The sequence below is a fragment of the Polypterus senegalus genome, chromosome 12 (genome assembly GCF_016835505.1).
Source record: "Polypterus senegalus isolate Bchr_013 chromosome 12, ASM1683550v1, whole genome shotgun sequence".
In the NCBI taxonomy this organism is placed as follows: Eukaryota; Metazoa; Chordata; class Cladistia; order Polypteriformes; family Polypteridae; genus Polypterus; species Polypterus senegalus.
The window spans coordinates 163594544-163615472 of NC_053165.1; the positions used below are offsets into that span (position 1 = coordinate 163594544).

The 20929-nt window shown below is 40.3% G+C and overlaps 1 protein-coding gene across 1 annotated transcript; it reads right to left on the reverse strand.

Moving 5' to 3' along the window:
• Positions 1–5176: 5176 nt before the first annotated feature.
• On the reverse strand, positions 5177–19839 carry LOC120540551 (B-cell receptor CD22-like). Its single transcript, XM_039771389.1, has 5 exons — positions 19481–19839; positions 14444–14806; positions 13736–13960; positions 12783–13040; positions 5177–5190 (listed from the first exon to the last, which is right to left on the reverse strand). Exons 1-5 carry the CDS (start codon positions 19731–19733, stop codon positions 5177–5179), a joined length of 1113 nt encoding a protein of 370 aa, XP_039627323.1. The 5' UTR covers positions 19734–19839.
• Positions 19840–20929: the final 1090 nt, after the last annotated feature.

The following is a 20929-nucleotide window of genomic DNA, read 5'->3' on the forward strand; positions in this document are numbered from 1 at the left end:
TTTCATAATTTTTAAAAATTAAACGCATCAACATCTACTATAGCCATTATTGTCCATTGTTACTAAGACATCTTCGGTAAATTTCAGCCATCTTAATGGTGCTGATTGGGCACTACTGCGTTTCCATGTTTCATTTCTACTACAGATTAATATCTTTGATTTTTCCTTGTCAAATTCCAAATATTTGAAAACATATCCACATTATTAGTCTATGGCCATTATTCGTGAAGTTTTCAACAGCATTCACGAGACCGCTCATATAGTACTTCTATGTGTTGAATAAGAATTGTCTATGGTACAGTGCATCTGAAGACCAATACTGATTCTCGGTCAAGTAGTATTTGGGCCCATCCTAATAAATAGCACTCAGTGACCTCTGCCATCCTGAGTCTAACAAACCTTGAATATGCAATATGTGATTTTATAATGGTAGTCATCTAGAGTCCTTTGTGCTCGACCATGCTGGAGACTTTCATTTTAGATTGCTCATAAGTATTCTATAATGTACCTCTTTGGTTTTCTCTTCCTGGATATTTTGTATGCACCCGCTCCAACGCTCGACCAAGATTGGCAGGCGATTCTTTGTCTCTTCACTCCCAGACTCATTGGCGCATTCACTCACTACATTTTTGTATTCCACTGTGGCTCCTTGATTTAGTTGAGTTTCAAGCCCTCAGCAGACACACACCATCCACCAGAGTGCTGTGGGAACATTGGGACTCTTATTTCATCAAGCCGGAGACAAGGTCCACGGAACCCAGATGATTCAGGACTAGACTTTGGTTTCTTATCCCGGAATTCTGACATGGTGATTGACGACAAGTTCTTCGGTCTAACTATTTAAATGACTTGTAAACCCCGATGGTCGTTCAGGGATGGTGACAGCTCTGGGAGGGTGACAAAGACATTGCTTTATTATTAATGTCACTTTATTTTGTCGTTTTGTGGCTGTGGCTTAGGCATGTTTATGATAGAAGTTAAATTAACTCTTTTTTTACTTGGTCCTGAGTCTGCTGTTAGGGGTTAAAGGGCACAACGACTAGCATTAAATGTTAAATCTTACATTGATTTGGGGCGGCACAGCTGTTTTAAAGCTACTTAACAATTCATTTTGTACCATAGATCTCTATTGTTTCCATGGTTCTTAGGGCTATTTAACAAGCTGTCTGAAACAATAAAGAATCACAATCCAGGGAGAAGCCTTCTTGAAAGCCTTAATGTTTTTTAAAATCATAAACTTAGCACATGCATATAATTCAAGTGAGATATGACATATGTGCATCTGAACCGAGTTGCATCTGTCAGCGCTTTGGAACTTACAGACTTTGATACAGGTGCTGGTCTGGTAGGTCTGGCTATGAAGGGCTGTACTGGCTGGTGATTGATAGGCACTCCTGGAGTGGGATTCTGAGCTTTGGGACGAAGTGTTCAGGTTGCCAATGAGAGTCAATGTCAAATTTAACTGGAGGAATGGAATCTAGATGTGGGATTACGCCCTTGTATTTTATCAAGCGAAATTAAAGAGGCAATTGGACCCGAATAATGTTAAAGACTAGCCTGTGTGGCCAGAAGTATTGAGAGGAAGAAATAGTCTTTTAATGTCCTGCTACATAGCGTCTTCCTTTTCTTCATATTCCTTCGTCCTTCCATCCCAATTGCAATCCAGTGTTCAATTTATTGTCTGAAGGTTGGTAAAAAGGTTGAATGAAGCAGATTTGAGTATTTGATTATTATTACTTGTATCGAGTTTAAGTTCTCACATGATAGGCAGGCGATTTTAATGATAATTTACTGGATTTTAAATGGTCAGTTGTGAAGTGTAATGTGGAAATCCACATGTCCAAAGAGTAATGTAAAAAAAGTTCGATGATTGGGACTGGGCCTTTTTTCTAGGTTAAGTCTTCGTTGACACAGGTAATTCGAACTTTCAACACGTTTACTGTTGTGTGTTCTACTCAACCCTGATAATCTAGGAAGAGCATCCCTTATCTGTGGACTTCAATAGAAAATTGAACTGGTTTTAAATTAATTCTTGATTAACCAACAATTGTAACTCACGCTGCACAAAATTGTGCTGGAACTGGAAGTTGGAGTAAGCTTTAGATAAAATAAGAACAATTAGTGTCATATTTTGAGCAGGCGTTAAGTACAGGACTATTTATGTCTATTTGAGTTTTAATCGCTTATAGTCATATATATATATTGTGTAAACAATAGTGGTCTTGATCGATGAAGTTTCATGAGATTTGCTTTATGGGCTAGATTTGGTTGGAAAACTAGGTGACTGAATTAAGCTACTTCAATGCTTGTACGTTGGAATTTCATTGAGAGCGTTTCCTCAGTTTAAGAACTTGAATATGCGGAAGAAAGTGCCACTCAACTATGGTTTTACATTCCAGTCATGTCAAGAGATTAGGAATAAAGGTTTTAAAAATAACAGACCGTTGAGCGTGTGAAGAAGTACGTGCATATAATTTCTGGTTCTAGTTTCATAGCAGTGAAACCTACAACCATTTTAATGTCATTTGTGCCTTCAAGTCGGTATATAGAGGCTTTGCAGTTTAATTGGATTTCCGATTTTTAGTCAAGAATCCTTTGGTTTTGAGTTCTGTATTCAAGTATCACAGGTTTGATTTAAAGTGTGCATTTTAAAACCAGGAGTATGCGGTGTTAATTAAGTCCTCTTACACATGTAACTTGCACCATTATTTCGTATGATATATTACTGATTTAAAATAAAGTTAGGCGTCTGCTCTAGATTTATTTTATTGTTTTTGTTTCAAGATTGTGTTAATGGATACAAGTGCAAAAGAAATGAGTTATTACATCCACAAGAGTGTTTTAGAGTCAGAACAACAGACGTCTGCAACCTAAAATGAGCCCACAGTAGTCGGAGTCTGGGAGATGTAAACTAGAAGTCCACATGTCTGGTCTTCGTATTTGAATTGATTGAGTCATTCTGAAAAGGCGTGAAAACACATGGAGGTCTTTTAAAGGATCACATTAGACCAGGCAGCACAAGAAACCACTTAGCCTTGGCTGTAACATCAGGCCATCTTCATAATCACAGAAGTTTCTTCTACCTGTATATTAACGTTCCTGGCCTCTGGTTCTTCATTTTGTCACCAGTCCCTTAGTTAAATTGTAAAGCCAGTCTATTTCTTGAATTCATTTCACGCAGCAAACTTGTTTGTCTCAAAACAACATTCGTTGAACTGACAGCATTTTCTCATTGTAGCACGGGGTTGAGTCTCCGGATCAAGTTTTTTTTTCAGACTATTAACATTTCTTTGAATAGTGCATCTTCTGGATGAGTTAAACAACTAATGTTGCTCTGTCCTTACATTAGTAGACTGTTTGGTATAATCACTCAGTCACCCAACTGTGACCATAAGTATAGATTTAATTTCGTTTCATCATAATGTATAAAACCTGTTCTTTTAATAAGTTCTGATTTATCAATTTTTTATTTCAATTATACTAAGAAAACTTTTGATACTTTTATTTAATTTAATCAAATCAGATTAAATCACTACAATAAATTAAATGTTAGTTTCAATGAATGACACTATTTTATCGCTGTATTCTCATAAAAGTTCTTCAAGTATTTTACAGTCATGATGTCAGACCAATGAGGGTCGCAGTTACACTCTCACAGGCGACTCTAGAACAGTCGACTTTGGAGGTAACAGTGCCCAGTCGGGAATAGACAAATCGATGACATCCAGTAACAAGAACCACTTATCTAAATAAGCTAGCTATAATTCTCTCTACAGAATCAAAATTAAAAGAGACGTCTAATGTAAAAGAACGTCGTGAACTGCATATATCTTTTATTTGTACCCTAACGTGATTAAATTTAGGTTTTCAAAAGCAGAAAGAATGCACTGTATGTACATTCAGGAGTTAAGTGACTTTGTCATTGATAAATAGCGTATCACAGCAGACATTCGATTGATGCATACTCCCTGTGTTAACTTGATCTGAATCCATTTGGTGTGTAGAAACTCCTGATCCTTCCTGAGCGGCCTTTCCCTCTTGGTACATATATCAACTTAATAAGCTCATCGTAATGACACTTTGATTGGTTTTAATAACATTGCCTGTCAAGATCTCTTGTTATTATTTCGTTAGTAATCTACCTCTGTTTAATCATTGACTCCATCAAATAGTCACATAGATTCTTGTCTTTCAATGTGTCATGCAGTATGACAATTACTGTCATCTCTTCTGGTGTATATCAGTGAGATGAGGTAAACGAAATTTCTTATGAAATAAAAAGTCATGTGTATGTATACATAACAGTAAAATTAAAATTAAACTGTGTGACTTTACGAATTAGGAGCAACAAATAGTTATAGGCACAACCAATTTTTAAGCTCATGGTAACTGCAATTAAGAACCAAAATGAGAATGGAAGATGAGGAGTGGCCAGTGGACTGAGACACGCGTGCCCAGTTGAATAGAGAATTAGGGAAAAGATAAAGATGTGACAGGCAAACAAAACTATTGGGTTCCAGATGGCCAAAAAGACGCTGGAGGAGCTAATATAGCTTTTGAGAGTCAAGTGATGAATGATTTAATAACTGTAAACTTTTGTTTTGAACTCATTCGACCTAATTGGGTGCCTGTTATGTTGATACAGGTAACTCATTCTCTATTGGCGCTTGAATCCTAGCTTTTTCATGTAGGATTTGGTGCATTTGGGCAGCACTAGAGTCGTTTATATCAGTTTTTTTTGCCGTTTTCTACATTGTGTAACTTTAAATTTATCTCTAATTACTTGGGTGCAAGATCACAGGAGCCGCAGAGCCTTCTTATAGGTAGATACATGACGGAAGGTTAAAACATGAATAGCAGTTTTTGTTTAGCCAAATAAAAACATTAAAGCAAATAAACTAATAAAATGTTGTTGGCATATCAATGCAAAATCCCAAAAAACAATTTAATGTTCAGTGAAAGATTTCAGATTCAAACTTAGTCGCATTATCGGCGAGTCCTGGTGGTCAAGACTGTATGCTTAGTGATAGGGGGCCATGAAGTAATGATGACTAAGTAAAAGTGTCAGGCGGAGTCCTGCGAGGTCAACGGTTCTGTTTCTGGAATCCGGGTCGTTAAGCGGTTTGACGTAAGTTTGAGGCGATAAGAAAAGCCAAGATCCTCAACAAAAATACATTTAAATTCCAAATGCTGAAAGCCAGGGAAGAAAGCTTTAGAGTTATCTGACGGTCTGGAACTGAGAGATAAGAAACTCATTCATTCTTTGGCTGGGCCATCTTTAACATTAGTATCCCAATCATGGCACTGCATTCTGCTAGTGTACTGACTATTCTGACAGGCTGGTGCATCTTTACAATCAAACTGGTTTAGAAAAAAGCTAAAGATAAAGTATAATGAGCACAGTTGTCGTTCACACATATACACAACTACAAAAGACAAAAAAAAGAGTTAAAATGTGTTCTGAGATTCAGACACAGCATACAGCACAATAACCAGAAGTAGCATTTGAAATAGATCTGAATCAAAATAACGGCAAGGTCTCAGATGGTTAGTGCATAACTGAAAATTGTTGGTGAAAGTCAATGGACGTCTGAAACAAACAAGGTCGTAGAACAGCATGAAGTGATCCAGTTTAATCAGATTACCGCCAGACATTAAGTTAAGTGCATCCATCTCAAGATACTTCAAATGCGTTTTGTTTTAAAATGCACATTTGGTCTTTTATTGAATGGCTGGATTTAAGTGAGCTGTTATAGTCTTTGACTGGTTTCATGATGTCTTCTTTTTTCTGCATGAATTTAACAATACTATAAGATTTAAAAATCAGATACCTTTTACCCAGTTTAAGGGGTGCCATTTCCTTAGTCAGGGTTCAATCGAAGCTCCGCGATTGACAATGACTTTAATTCCAAGCGCATCTTAAAGACCGACTATTAATGTGCTAATGACTTCCTGTTAGCACAAATGAGCGATTAACCCAATTTTTAGAATAAGATTAAAATTTTTTCATAAAAGTTAAATTATCTCAAATACACGAAGTTGACTACAGCTAAAGTCCTTAGTTCAGCCCAGGTTGCCATATTTCATTGTGTTAGATTTAATCTGATTTTCTTAGCTCAACTACAGAGCTTTTAACAGTAAGGCATGTTGAGCAGAGGCCACTGGATAGACCCTGAAAGACATCCATATGATTCTGACAAGGATAAATGAGCCTGACTCTGAGTGCGATTTTGTTAAGTGCGAGTGGCTAAGGACTGGTCACAGGTTGTCCACTTCAATTTATCTAAGATCACTGCTCTCCATTCATCTGTTGTTTTTGCAATAACTAATGAGATATGTGATTTAGTAAATTTGAAGCATGAGACTTTCAACAAGGCATGAAATTAAATCAAACTTCATTCTGTTACACTTTATGAAACAAAACTTTTTAATTAAACTGCTCAATGAAGGCTTGATATGAGCCTATGAACATCAATGCACTTGGGGCTATCCTAGTCTTATATAGTTAGCTGCTTTGCTCAAAGTAAAGGGCAAATAGGGACCAACTAAATGAATGGTTTACAGCTGGGGGCACGCTTTTACTATATTTTAGTCACATTTCATACGTTAAAGAGCCCTTATGGACCCTACGAGTAGATGCCACTGCCAGGTGGCAGACATCAATCCGTGTATTTTCCAGAATTATTGTTGAGTTTCCAGACGACTAAGGGCATGGAGAGTTGGAGCACAGGGGCAGATCCCAGACCGAGCCAGCTGAATTGGTTTACACAGGCCAAGAACAGATGAAACTGGCAAGCCTAAAAATGGACTAGGAGCGGCAATACTTGGCCTACGGAGGAACTAATCAGAACAGCTCAGATGTAGCTGAGCCCAAACCGTACTGTTAACTTGGAGCTCGATGGCATTTGCCATAGAATAAATTGGAAAGGCACACTGACTCCTGTGATTTGCACAAGAGCACATGTGGGAACTCTAGAAAGACAAAGGAAACATGGGACGTACTGCTGAGCAAACATTGCACATTAGTTTAGGGAGGTCAAGTGATGGTCTGTTGAGCAATCATGAGGGACACAGACCTTACGGCTAGACGGCACCTTGACTGCCATTGGGTCGGATAAATATACCTTATCAGATGGTCTGGTCAGGCTAGGTTCCTCCTGGTGTTGCGTGCCGGCCCATAGGGAAGGATCAGGAATGATAGCTTTTGCCCAGTCGCTCCAAACCAATAGACATCCTGGGGGAATTATTGGAGGCACCAAGGCGGACCTCAACTGCAGGCACTGATGGCTGGTCCAGTTGGGAGGAGACCTCAGGACTCATCTCATTAGTACAGGATGCATAACTCGTATACAAATACTGACTCCATAGGTGTAGAATGAAATGTGCTAAAATGGACACCGCCTGAGCGCATCATTTTCCTATGTTAAGTGGATTTGAATTCGCCTCTACGTAGGTTGTCATTCATTTCCAGCGAGGTTGCACTTTCCATCGGAGATACGCTACCAGTCATATAGATGAGTTTTTTTTTTTTACCCATTAATCTTAGATTTTTCAATGGTGCATAATTTTTTGAAGTTTCTGGATTGTATGAAAATTATAACAGCTACAGGTCACTCATTAGTTCATGTTAGGAGAAACTTAGCTACCAGAGACTCACAGCGTCGAACATTTCCCTGGCAGCCAGCGAGCGGCCGGTTTGAAATGTGAGGTGAGGGCTTGGAAAGGAACACTCACACATGGCATCAGAGTTCATCGTATGCAAGGGTACAATTTATGAACCACTCAGTTGACAACTACTAATGTTGCAAGATATGCCTGGTCAATTCCATGGATAACAAAAAATGAAGTTGTGTTTGGTATGTATTGTTTTTCACCTGTTTCATCCTCTGCAACTTCTCACATACAAGCTAAAGTTTATTCTTCTCATCAGAGTTTGATTTTTTCATTAGATGCTTGACCTTCACCGATACTTCTGTAAATTCATTGGCTACGTAATTGATGATTGGGTGTAAGAATACCTGCCTTGGATCCCAGTAGTTGTGTGTAGCAGCGGTTGCAACCCTAAGCTGAAAGTTGACAGAGACACATGAAGTTGTGATCCACAGAGAGAGACCAGTGGGGGCAGCAGCAGAGTAGGGCTCTGAAGATCAGGCCAAGATTAGGGTGCTGGAGGGAGATCTTGCTCCATTCAACAGTTTAATTCCCGGAATTATTCATGACTTCAATTCCAATTGAAAACACATGAAGTGAATTGTAGAGCATTCATAAAGGGTTGTACCTCGCATCGTTTATTCACCTTAGTGATATTGAGATGACTATTTAATCAGTTTTTTAATGAGATCTTGAAGTGAGAGGATCCAGGATGGAGAAATTCCCGGTGGCCGCTCTTAAATGCATGCACTGACAAGAATGGGGGATAAACTGTGAGCCACAAAGGTTAAAAAGAGTAGTGGAAATCATCCATAGTGTATGATTGACAGCAGGATGTTTCATGCAGAAGCACAAGGAGGATGTTTGTCCGAGGAGGTGATGGAGGTTAGAGAAGGTAGAAGGAGTTGCATGTGCTTTGTGACTGGAAAGCAAAGACTGGTGCACAAGAGTGTGTATAGAAAGTGGAGAGTTGAGATACATAAGAAGTTGTACAGAAGTGAGGAGATTGCCAGAGAGTCTGCGGTGGATGACGAGGGGTTCATAGGATTGGCTCTGAGGCTTTCATTATTTGGAATATATGAAGCTTGACAGATGAATTACAAGGAGTCCCGTGGACTGTGATGTTAGTGATGAATTGTGATTAAGGGAGAGTGTGAGCAGGTTGAGGAATCTGAAAGTGGAGTATGAGAGGAGAGAAGGAGGTGGGACACCAACAGAATATGTGTGAATGAGAGAGTCAGTGGAATGGGGTGAAGATGAGGGAGTTGCCAATGATGAGTTAAATACTTGGAGATAAATAGGAAGGGGATTTGATAGGGTAAGAAGGAGTGGCAGCGATGATGGGTGGAGAAGAGGTGTTGTTGAGGAGGGATGAAGAGTGAAAGGTGATGAGTGATAGTATGGACCAGGATGTTAATGGAGGGCAAGTGGTAGTGAGAAGGGGAAGCGAGGATGGCAGTAAGATTGTAAGATTGTATTGGGTGTGACATGAGGAATGGTAGAAATGGACTTGAGGTGGCTGGTTGGCAGGTTAGGAGCAAGTCATAGGATGAGATGACTGATGTAGATAGGAGGAGATGGGTGACTGAGAGAGAGCTGGATGAGAGGAAGGAAGGGAGAGGGAACTGGAAGATTTAGAATGGGAGAAGAGGACATGCAGGTGAGGGTGTGACAGAAGAGTGAAGAGGAGAGTGAGAAGATGGGTTAACTGGTGGCAAGCGTAATGGAGAGCAAAGAAGAAGAAGGATGACTTGAATGGAGAGAGAACAGAGTTAGGTTATGAATGGGTGATTAATTTATAGGATGAGGTACAGGAATCGTTAGTGCTAAGGTGTATCAGGAGTTCAGCAACTGCTCCATGAATCGTCATGAACTGCAGCCAGGGACCGACAGAGTTTGGAAGATGAGAGCTATCTCCTTAATTTTAAGAATTGAGCTGTTACACGTGTTGACATCTTGATTGACGCTTATGAAAGTTATGGGAGAATCAGTTTGTCTTTGGACTTGAATGATGCTCACTAGACACAAGTGACTTAGACATCAGTGAAAAGACAACAAGACAAAGATTAACCATTGAGCAGCTATTTCAATGGTTAGCAGATATGTAGTAAACATATTTGACATTGTGACTTTTTGCTGGTACCTAACTTCTTCTCATCTTTTAATTATGGGTATCTCAGTATTTTATTTCAAACGCATTGAACCATTTATTGGTGTGAGTTTACTGGTGAGGACCATCAATTAAACCAAATCAGCTAATGGCAGAGTCTCTTTCCTTCTAAGGAAATGGCTGACCTTCATTTACTTGTTTATCTGTAAAGTTTAAAGACCAGATGGTGTGCACAAAATTCAGACATTAATGATCTGGTTAATTCACCTAGGAAGTGGTTGCAGATTCGGTCCTAAGTCAAGATGGATGAATGTATGTAACTGTTATATAAAACTAATAATACATATCCATATAATGCTTCATAAGCTGATCAGGGAAGAATGAGTCAGTCTAAATTGCGATCTTCGTTTTATGATTTTCATCTAATGTTTTAACAGATGTTGTACATTTCTTTGATGATTGTATGACCAATCTATATGATGCTCAAGATGCATGTCTGATATTAGGCTGTCCACACCTTGAAACTTAATTGAAAAAGATCAAAATGCTGTAGTTTGAAAAATAAGGCAAAGTCTATTCTGATTTATTTTATCATTTAAGAAGACTTGTCAACTGATCAGTATCATTCTTCCTAAATCCGAACATTGAGTTTATTAGTGATGAGAAATTTGGCATATATAATAATTATTAGTGAAGACCTTACGTTTTCTGTCCATTTTCCTATTGCTTTGCCTTTTCCTTCAAACAAAATAAGGTAGTATTAATGCAATCAAACGTAGCAGGTAATGAACATGATTGGCTGGGCTCGGATTAATGAGGTCCCACCAAGCCCTTCATTAGCCACTAAGAGTGACCTCAGAGTTTATATCTGTTTCAACTATTATTTTAACATTGTACTGAGCTGTCTGTGTAACTCTTTTAAGTCTATTTAAAAGTTCATTTTAGCACTAAATATAAAGGAGACAAAGTGGTCTTCTATATTTCTTTGTTACTCCACTCTTCTAATGGTGATGACCAAAATTAAAAGTTTCTCAAATCAGAAACATTGTGTTCAAACTGGACAGAATTTTAAATAAAGTTCAGAAGCATCGTTCATAGATCGGGATCAGAGGTAATGCCCAAGCAAGAAATTATCTCAACTAGTAATCATAACTCAAGTTCTTCAGACGACAATACTGTGCCTCCTGTGCCATTTTTTGCGTTTGATATCCATCAGCAGGCTAAATATTTCATCATACCTAAGTGGTCACCAAGTCGTAATGGACCATGTACTCAGCTTTGTTCTAAAATAAATTTTTACATTTACTGCATTTTTCTACACTCAAAGCATTTAGTAGTAGATATTCAAGAACCATAATGTGTTCCACTGGATGCGTGTGAACCATTTTATAGCTGTCGCCACAACCTTATCTGTTAAGTGTAAGTTTGGGATAACTAATGGAGACGGGATGTTATGGGTGAATAGAGCCAGAGGGAAATTATCCTGACAGCGGGTACCTGCTTACAAGGGATCAGGATCTTTTTAACACAGAAGTCAGCATCCTTGGCAATGTGCGCCTTCACACATGTCCCTTTCACTGGTGGGACACTTTAACCACAGGGTAGCACCCTCTGGCCTCACAGTGCCTTTCGCAGCCAAGTTTCTTACTGATTCATCCAATTGTCTGGGCTGACATGCTGGACGTCAGGTGGATGGCCTCTGAGCAATGTGTGCTATCATCAAAATTTTAGGTGAAGTACTTGCAAGCTGTTTAAGTCATAAGGCTCCTCTGAATGCGAGCTAAATATGTTACATGTAGTTTAACTGCCCTTTTTCTGTTTAATTAAGACCAGCTTAAAGTCGCATCAATCATGCATTATTAAAATTCTTATTCCAATTAAACCATTAATTTTAATGTGGGTAAGTGATTAAGGTCACCTCACCAGGGAGATGGACACAAACACTTCTGCAAATAATTAACTGAAGGCCTTTAAGGCAATCAGTTTGACTCCTGGAGAACAAAACCATAGATCAAATGACCGATCGGTATACGCTTTCATTATCACTCATTTGAAATGTGTAATAATAATTCATAAGTGAGCCATGACATCATCATTCTAAGAACATAGCATTCAGATCGAATTATTTATAATTAGCCATTAGGTGAGCTCTGCTGAGTGCCTTAGTCTCCCTTTCCTTTCACAAAGTGTTTTTTTTTTTTTAGATCCAGCCAATCCAATCATTTTTTAGTGCTACTAGATTGCCCCAGTTTCACTGACTACATAAGAGATCTCTAAATGCACTACTCAGTCTTTTAAAAGCATCGATCCAAGGAGGCACACTCCGGGAGGGGGGCAAATTTGAACTGTCAGAGGATTGCTGACATTTAAACTGTCATATGTATCCAGATAGAATAGACTTACTTCTAGTTGCAAATCAGATCCTTCATTTTAATGCTGTGACTTAGCAGAAGGGACTGGGTGGTCTCTTGGTCTGGAATCCCTGCAGATTTTTTTTTTTTGTTTGTTTTTTCTGCCCACCCTGGCCATCGGACCTTACTCTTATTCTATGTTAATTAATGTTAACTTATGTTTATTTTTTATTGTGTCTTCTATTTTTCTATTTCTTCATTTTGTAAAGCACTTTGAGCTACATTTATTTTTGTATGAAAATGTGCTATATAAATAAATGTTGTTGTTGTCTGCTTTACATTTTCTTCTCATTTGTATTTCTGGATTTCAAAATAACAAAACTTAGTGGATGCTAACTGTTATGTATTGTATTAAACTACATGTTGCACGATGTCGACAGTAACCAGTAGGTGGCACCAAGCAATTGATATGTGGTGTACACTAGAGAGTCTTGGTAATGCAATAAAGAAGTGAGTGGTCGGATACTCCGCACCATTATGGAAAAGTCTGTGTCGGTGTGACTTGGCATGTCAGTCAGTCAGTCAGTTATTATCCAACCCGCTATATCCTAACTACAGGGTCACAGGGGTCTGTGTTTGTGAAATGAAGAAGCACACAACATAACACTCACCATTTACCGTCAGGTGCACAGTTGCAGATTTTATTGTCCCATAAATGTTTGAGGCTTCACAGTGATAAGAGCCAGCGTGACTCCTGCTAACCTCACTGATGTGCAGATGTTCTCCTGATCCTACATGGGTTCTGTTCTCCTTCACCCAGGTGAAGTTGCTGGGCGGGTTTGCCAAGGCGGTGCAGTTTAAAGTCACCGATTTCCCTTCTTCTGTACCAGTGGTGGGAAGTCCTGTGATGATGGCATTCTTGGGGGCATCTAAAATACAGAAGAATAAAATAAAAGATGACTAAGAAGGAGAGCTGAAGAGTCAACAGAGTTTAGCACTGCAAAACTAAATTTTTGTGATTTTCTTTGTCTTAAATTGTGTTTTTATTATATTTCTGTTCAGACAGGTGACAAAGCAGATGACATTGTGTCATGTCAGGTGATGTTTTACCAGCCGATCCCAATTTGTTATCTGCGTGGTTGGCCTTGTGCCTGGACTTTGTGTGTTCTCCCTGACCTACGCAGCACTACAGGTTTGAGTCCTGCCATGTGCTGCCCACATCCTGGGTAAACTTCAGCTGCTAAAGAAGACAAAGCAGACAAAGGAAATGGAAGGACAGACTGAAAATAAAGACAAGCAGCTCTGCCATGTGCTGGTATTTGATCTTCTAAATATCAAGGTCACCACGTCCACATCTCAGTTAAATTGTTATTGATTTAAAACTGAAGGCACAGGGATAAATGGAGCAAATCAAACTTCACCACGAATCTCAACTAACACACATTTTGCATCAAAAAAGCCAAAGCTTCTCAGTTTTCTTGCACTTTATTTTTATATTTGTGCTTTTTCACTTCTTGGACTGATCTGTTATCATCACTATAAGAACTGACTTTTGGCTTCACCACTGATGAGATCTTCACTCTGGACACCCCATGATGTTAAAAACACTCAAATTACGACTCACACTCCACATTCAGTAGAAATTCTGGGGACCTGAAGTGTCCAACCCAACAGGAGTAACTGGTATTGGGGGCTCCCAGAACTTCAAGCTTCTCTGAAGATTCATTTAATTTTTCTCCATTTCTGTACCAGGAGAAGACCTCGTTGAGGAGACGGCAGTTCATTTCACACCTCAGGGTCACAGTTTCATTTTCTTTGACCTTCTCTGGTGTTGCTTCAACCTTTAGACCTTCAGAAAACAAAAAGAACAAAAGAGACGTTCAGTGTCTGCTCTTACGTGTTTTCATTTCTATTTGTTTCTTGTACTCCATTACACTTCATTCTCTCCTGTGATTCTGTTTAGTGATCAGTTTAATGGACACAAAGGCTGACCAATAGAACTGACCGTCAGGTCATCACAATAAACGTAATCCTGCAGTCCATGAGACGACGGTGAGAGAAATCAGCTGAGAAGAAGAAGTCCTGCTGGGAGTCCATCACTGGCCAGGGGGCCGACATATCAGTAGTGGTCCAGTGTACTGAGACCGCACTGCAGAAACAATTTACTAAAATCATGAACACAACTCTAAATTGAAGACTCCTGAATAAATTGAATAAATCTATTTATGTATGCAGTTAATATAATATGGGGTCTTTATTCCAGCTGTGTACCCGGGTGCTGTTTGCCATGGCGCTGCCCACAATAAACTCACACAAACACGTCAAACCTCACCTGTGATTGTCACGTGGACTCCTGGCACTTGTCCCCAGTTATTTGTCCCCTCAAACCTAAACTTGTAGTAGCCGCTGTCCTCTCTTCTCACGTCACTTATCTTCACTGAGCAGGTCTTCTTATTTTTGTCTCCTAAGAACTGAACTCGGTTTGTGTGATTGTTGGACACTTTAGTCTCATTTGTGTGATACACGAGGGTTTCTCCGTCAGGACCTGTCTTGTATTCGTCAGGCCCATATGACCACATTTCTCTTTCCACAGTCATACATTCTGGATATTTGTATGTGCAGTTAATCGTCACAGTTGATCCTTCGATTGCGCAGATCCTCATCGTCTCATAAGTGACTCCCCATTCACTGACATCTGCAAAACACAAAATTATATAAAATATAAAATCTGAGGAGACTTTTAGTGGTAAGACACAGATAAAGATGCTCCTCCTGCTCTTAGTTTTAGTAAATTAATAACATTCATAAACGTAAAAAGGACACACAGTACGTCCGTCATAATGCTGAGCCCACCGTCCTGTAGTTATGGCTGATTCTCCGCTGCTCTCCTTCCTAAACGTCAGTCGCACTTTTCAGTTTCCTTTCTTTGTGTCTTCACTGCCGTCACCTCCATTGTTGTCACATTCAGCTCCTCCGCCCTTTTCTTGTTTTCATTGTCTGCTCGTTTTGGTTTTTGTACTTTTCACTTTTTCAATCCCACAAACCAGAACACCACAAGTCTGTCCGCCATTATGTTTGTTTGCAGTCCTTCAGTTTCTCAGACATCTTCATCCATGTCGTGTTCCACAAGCACTCGGCCGCTCACAGTCACCACTCCTCCATTTTTTAGTTCAATTCCACTGTTGGTTTTCTTCTTTTTTTTCTGCCCTTTTCTTTTTGGTTCAAAGTGAAGGACAAGCCACCCACAATTCACTCAATACGTCTTAGTTGTGTCACTTTTACAAATCACCGTCTCTCCCATTTTGTTCTTCACGTCTCTCTAACTCCTGATGTCCACCACTTCACCTTCACCAGCCATTAGACAGTAAAGTGACCGACAGCTTCTGCCCTTCGGCTGATGTGAATCTCAGATCCCTGATTTTGTTGTGTGTTGTTTGTCTTTATGACTGATTTCTTATTTTAATGTTATAACAGCAGCATCAGCACATCTACATGTTAGGGGGGCTTCTTGTATTGGGTACTGAAGATCACTTCAGGTAAATTTCAGCCCAACATCTTGGAAATGGGTGAGCAGGACACGAGGGCAGTGACTGAGGCCATTGGTTTCATTTCATACTACAGATTATTAAATCGTTTTGGAGTGTTCTTGCCATTGATCAATATTAAAACATATATTGAAAATCTGATAATCCATCTATAGAAAGAGGTCTGAAGTGAGCCACTGTAATCGGTGAAGTTTGTCCAACAGCCATTAACAAGCTGGCAGGGAGACGCCTGACACAAATAGCACAGATGTGTGCTGAATGAAGAGATGGCCAGGGTGACCAAGGGGTGCCATCTGTAGAAGCCATGAGTTATTAGGACAGGGGAAGGTGGTATTTGGGCCCAGTCCTGAAATAACATAGACAGCTCAGGTGACAGCTGCCCATACCTGGTAAGGTTCCTAACAAATTCTATGAATATGCAAATATGTGAGTATTTATAATGGTGAGGGTCCATCAGAAGCTGACCAATGCTGCCCCCCACCATGCTGGACTGGACTCATACAGCTGTCAGCATTGCTCATTGAAGAACTGAATGACGACTGTACCTTCTATTGGTTTCTCTCCTGCCTGGATATGTATGTTGTGATGGACTACCGGCTGCTCAACCTGGCTGGCATGGCCAAAGAATAGATGGATGGGGAAGGCAGTTACTTTGGGACACTGCCTCCCCCAGGATGCCAGATGGCGATTTCCCTGCAGCTTAGCAGTGCCCTGGATTCCCGCAGGGCACCCTGGGATCTAGAGTTCGGCTTCACAGCCCTGCTGGGTACCGTCGGTGCCGCCAGGAGATGCTGTAGGAGGACATTGGGACTCTTATTTTCTTCATAGCCCGGAAGTGCTAGAAGGTCACACAAATGGAAACCCAGAAGAATTTCCGGACTGAAGAATACTTGAGTTCTCTATCCGACCCGGAAGTGCTGACAAGTCACGTGATTGGAAGGACAGAAGTTCTTCCGGGTCTGACACTATTTAAAGGACTGCTGAGAACCCAGCAGATGTGCCAGTGTCAGGTGGATGGTGGACAAAGCTTACTGGGAGGTGTGGAGGAGAAAGAGAATTGTGTTTGATTATTATTGTACTTGTATTATTTGTCTGTTATTTGTGGCTGTGGTGCTTAGGGCACTGTTTATAGAAGAAAGAAGATTAAAAATTAAACTCTTATTGCTTTTACTTGGTGTCCTGAGTGTCTGTCTGTTGGGGTTAAAGGGGCAACAACGACCCCTAGCATCTTACAATGTATAAATGATTACACATTGTACTTTGGGGCTGGAAGCTTCATTTTAAAGCTACTTAAACACATATATCTCATTTTGTACCATATTGCTCTCGTCTGATTATTTCCGCCATTGTTACTTAGGGGATGTGTGTGACTCAAGTCTGTCCTGAAACAATGAAGAACACAATCCCAGGGAGCAAGCGCCCTCTGCTGGAGACGCCGTTACATGTATTTATTTAAAAATCATAAAACTGTAGCACTGCCATATCAATTCTAAATGAGTATAATATACATATGTGTCATGTATCGTACACAGTCTGTCTGCTGCGCTGCTCGTCACTCTCTGAGCTTCCACACATTTAGATACAGGTGGGCGTGGGCGGGGATGGGGGTCTGGCTCATGACAGGGCTGTGAGCTGAAAGGCGGTGATTGATGGCATCGCTCCTCGTGGGTGGGATTTTGAAGTGTTTGGGACGAAGTGTTCCAGTCAGTAGCCAATGAGAGGTCAGAATGTCAAATTTAAAAGTGGAGGAAGGAAGGAATCTGTGAGATGATGGCCGATTTACGCCCAGGCTTAAGTTTTTGTTAAGGGAAGAATTAAAGAGGCAGATTCTGTGCACACCGAACTGAAAAATGTATAAAAGACTCGCCTGCTGTGGACGAAGTTAGTGAGGAGGGTGAAGGTGAGATTTTAATGTGTTCTGTCTTCAACATAGCACCGTCTTCCTCTCTTCCTCTCTTCTTCTCTTCCTTCCTTCCTTCCTTCCTTCCTTCCTTCCTCCTTCCTTCCTCCAACCCCCACATACAATCCGCTGTTCAATTTTGGATGTGTCTGAAGTGTTGTGTAGATAAAGTTTGAATTGAACGCTTTTGGAGAGTATTTATGTATATATATATACTGTATATACTCGAGTTTAAGTTCTCCCACAGATAAGCCAGGCTTGATTTTAACGTATAATTTCTGGTATTTTATAATGTCAGTCGTATAAGTCAAATGTGGAAAACTCACACTATTGGTCCAAGAGATTACGATATGCTAACGCCCACCAGAGAGAGTCACCACGGGGCACACGGCCTTTTTTTTCTATGTATTGTGCCTACGTGACCACACGGTAATACCCGAACTATTCCAGAACGACGTTTGCACTGTTTTGTGTTTTTTTGTACCTCACACCCTCATACACCTTCATTGTAAGAGCATCCCTTATCTACGATGGAGCGTTCGATCAGAAGAAAATATGAAGCTGGGTTTTAAATTAAACGTTGTTGAAGCGGCGAAAAAAATTGGTAACTGCACTGCTGCAACAAAATTCGATGTGTCTGAGAAACTGACGAGACATTGGAGGAAACGAGAAGATGTAAAAATAAAACAACTTTAGTGTCATATTTTTGAACGGGCGTATAAGTTACAGGACTGATTTTATGATCGATTTTTCGGGTTTCAAGACCCGACTTATAGGCGAGTATATACGGTACTTATGTGGTGCTAACTAATCAGGTGTGTCTTCTGTCGATGAAGTTTGCATTGAGAGTTTTTGTGTTTATTTCTGTAAATATGGGTGTGATAAACTGACTGAGTGGTGACTGAATTAAACGCTTTTCACTCAGTGCTCTGTGTAAACCAGAAGAAGCCATCTGAGTAAAGCGTTTCCAGTCCTGTTTCCTAAAAACCTTGGAATCATTGCAGTGAAGAAAGTGGCCACTCAAGCCATGGTTTTAACTTGCACTGAGGGTCACCAGGGTCACCACAGGAAGCTCACGGAATAAAGGAATTGTTTTTAAAAAGGACACAGAGCTCTGCTGAGGCCGGTCAGTGACAGAGATGTCACCGCTGCCATACTGAAGTGTTCCTGGTCTGTTCAGGTTCCACATACGGAGTAGAAACCTGACAAGCCATGAAATGTCACAGTTGGTCCCAGGAGTGTGGGTGGGTTTGCCAGGCCTTTGCAGTTTAAACTCGCTGATTTTCCTTCTTCTATTCTATTCATGGACACCCTGGTGCTGAGGGTCTCTAAGTTTCAAGCTCATCAGAGGTTTGATTTAAATGTTGTGCATTTTAAAACCAGGAGAAGACGCGGTGGTTGAGATTAAGTCCATTCTACTGTACACCTCAGTGTTATTGCACCATTTTATTTTAACTTCTCTGTGTTTATTTTATGAAATATAAAAATAAAAATGTTTAGCGTCTGTTCTCGGGATTTATTTTATTGTGTTTTGTTTCATCAGTTTAGTTTTAATGGATACAAAGCAATTAAAAAATGAGAAATCGAGATCATTGTGAAGTCCACACAGAGTGTGACATTCATGAGGTGAGCAAACAAACAGAACGTCACGACGTGACCCCTAAAGGTGACCCCACAGTCAGTCTGGGAGGTCTGGGAGATGTCAGCTAAGAAGAAGTCCACCATGTCTGTGTCTTTTACATATTGAGCTATGAATCGCAGTCCATCTCTGGACAGGAGGAGAAAACGCAGGGGACAGACGTCCATCTTAGGACACACACATTCAGTCACACAGGCCAGCACAACAGCAAACACACTGAGCTCCTGAGGCTGTTAACATCAGCGCCATCTTCAATAAAATCAGCAGAAGGATTTCATATCTCACCTGTGATTGTCACGTTCACTCCTGGCACTCCAGTCGTCTGATGTTGTCCACCAGATCCCTCAGCTCTAAACCTGTAGAAGCCGCTGTCCTCTTTTCTTACATTTCTGATCTCCACGGAGAAAATCTTGATTTTGTTTCCAAACTGAACTCGGCCTTTGTGACTGACAGACACTTTCTCCTCATTTGTATGATACACGGTGGTTTCTCTTTCATCACGTGTCTTCTTTTTTTCATTAGGACTATAAAACCACATTTCTTTTTGAATAGTGACATCTTCTGGATGGTCGTATAAACACCTAATGTACACATCTGATCCTTTCGTTGTGCAGATCTTCTTTGGCTTATAAGCGACTCTCCAGTCACCCAAATCTGTAACCATAAAAGTCAAAAGGAATGTGAAGTCTGTCAGTTCTCAGTGATAAGATGTACATAAAGACGCCTCTGTTCTTTTAGATAAAAGCTTCTGTAAATTAATACAATTTGTTTTACATTTCACACAATATACTGTAAGCAATGAATCTTTGTGTACTTTGTATAATTATAATTTATATCAAATCCAAGATTAAAAACACTACAATAAATATAAATGTTAGATTTCTAAATGAATGCACTGACTATTATACATTACCACTATTACTCTGATAAAGCGTCTTCAAGTGATGTTTACAGTCAGTGATGTCGAGACCCAGACAGACGGTGGCAGTTTGACACTCGCCGACGTCAGTGGAACGACCAGAACCGTCAGATTTGGAGGATTGAGACAGGCGAGGGCCGACACGTGGAGATGAGACAAATCCCGATGACATCCACGTGTGACATCAGAAACACACTTAATGCTAAATAAGCTCATAGCACATAATGTGCTGACTCTACAGAAAAGAAAATGAAAAAGAGAACAGACAAGCTAAAGACAAGAGCGGCTCTGTGGACCTGCAGTAATATCTGTTCTTGTTGTAACCCTCAACTATGCTGATTGAATTTAGGAGTTTGTCATAAAGAAGGCCAGAAAGAGTGACTGTAACCTGTACATTCGGGAGGTTGAATGTGATTTTGTCAATTATGATAAACTAGCTGTGCTACCCATCATAGCTGAAATCGAAGTGGTCGCCGTACACCTCGTGTTTTAACTTGATACGTGGTAATCCATTTGGTGTGGTAGAACAACACGTACCTGATCCCTTCCCCTCGAGGCCGCCTTTCCCTCTTTGGATACAGGTGTCTGTTTTCAACTCTTCATCTCGGCCCCACTCGTCAAACTGACCACTTTTATTGTTTGCTATCACATTGGCCTGGTCTAGCGACTCTAGCGTAGTCGTGTTGCGGATTTGGTATCTCGACCTCGTGTTTACTCATCCATTGACCACCATGCAAAGTGATCAGTCCTTAGCAGTTCTTAGCTTGTTCATGTGGTCAGTGGCAGGAGTACGAAAGTCACTGCCATGCTGCTGT

What these genes read in the sequence shown, in the direction of transcription:
- LOC120540551 (XM_039771389.1), bottom strand. Translation starts at nt 19,733, where the DNA reads ATGTGGTTTTATAGTCCTAATGAAAAAAAGAAGACACGTGATGAAAGA. An exon ending in AGTGAACGTGACAATCACAG is followed by an intron (nt 14,807 to 19,480) that starts GTGAGATATGAA and finishes TGTGTTTTGCAG; the next exon opens with ATGTCAGTGAATGGGGAGTC. An exon ending in AGTCCACGTGACAATCACAG is followed by an intron (nt 13,961 to 14,443) that starts GTGAGGTTTGAC and finishes TGTTTTCTGAAG; the next exon opens with GTCTAAAGGTTGAAGCAACA.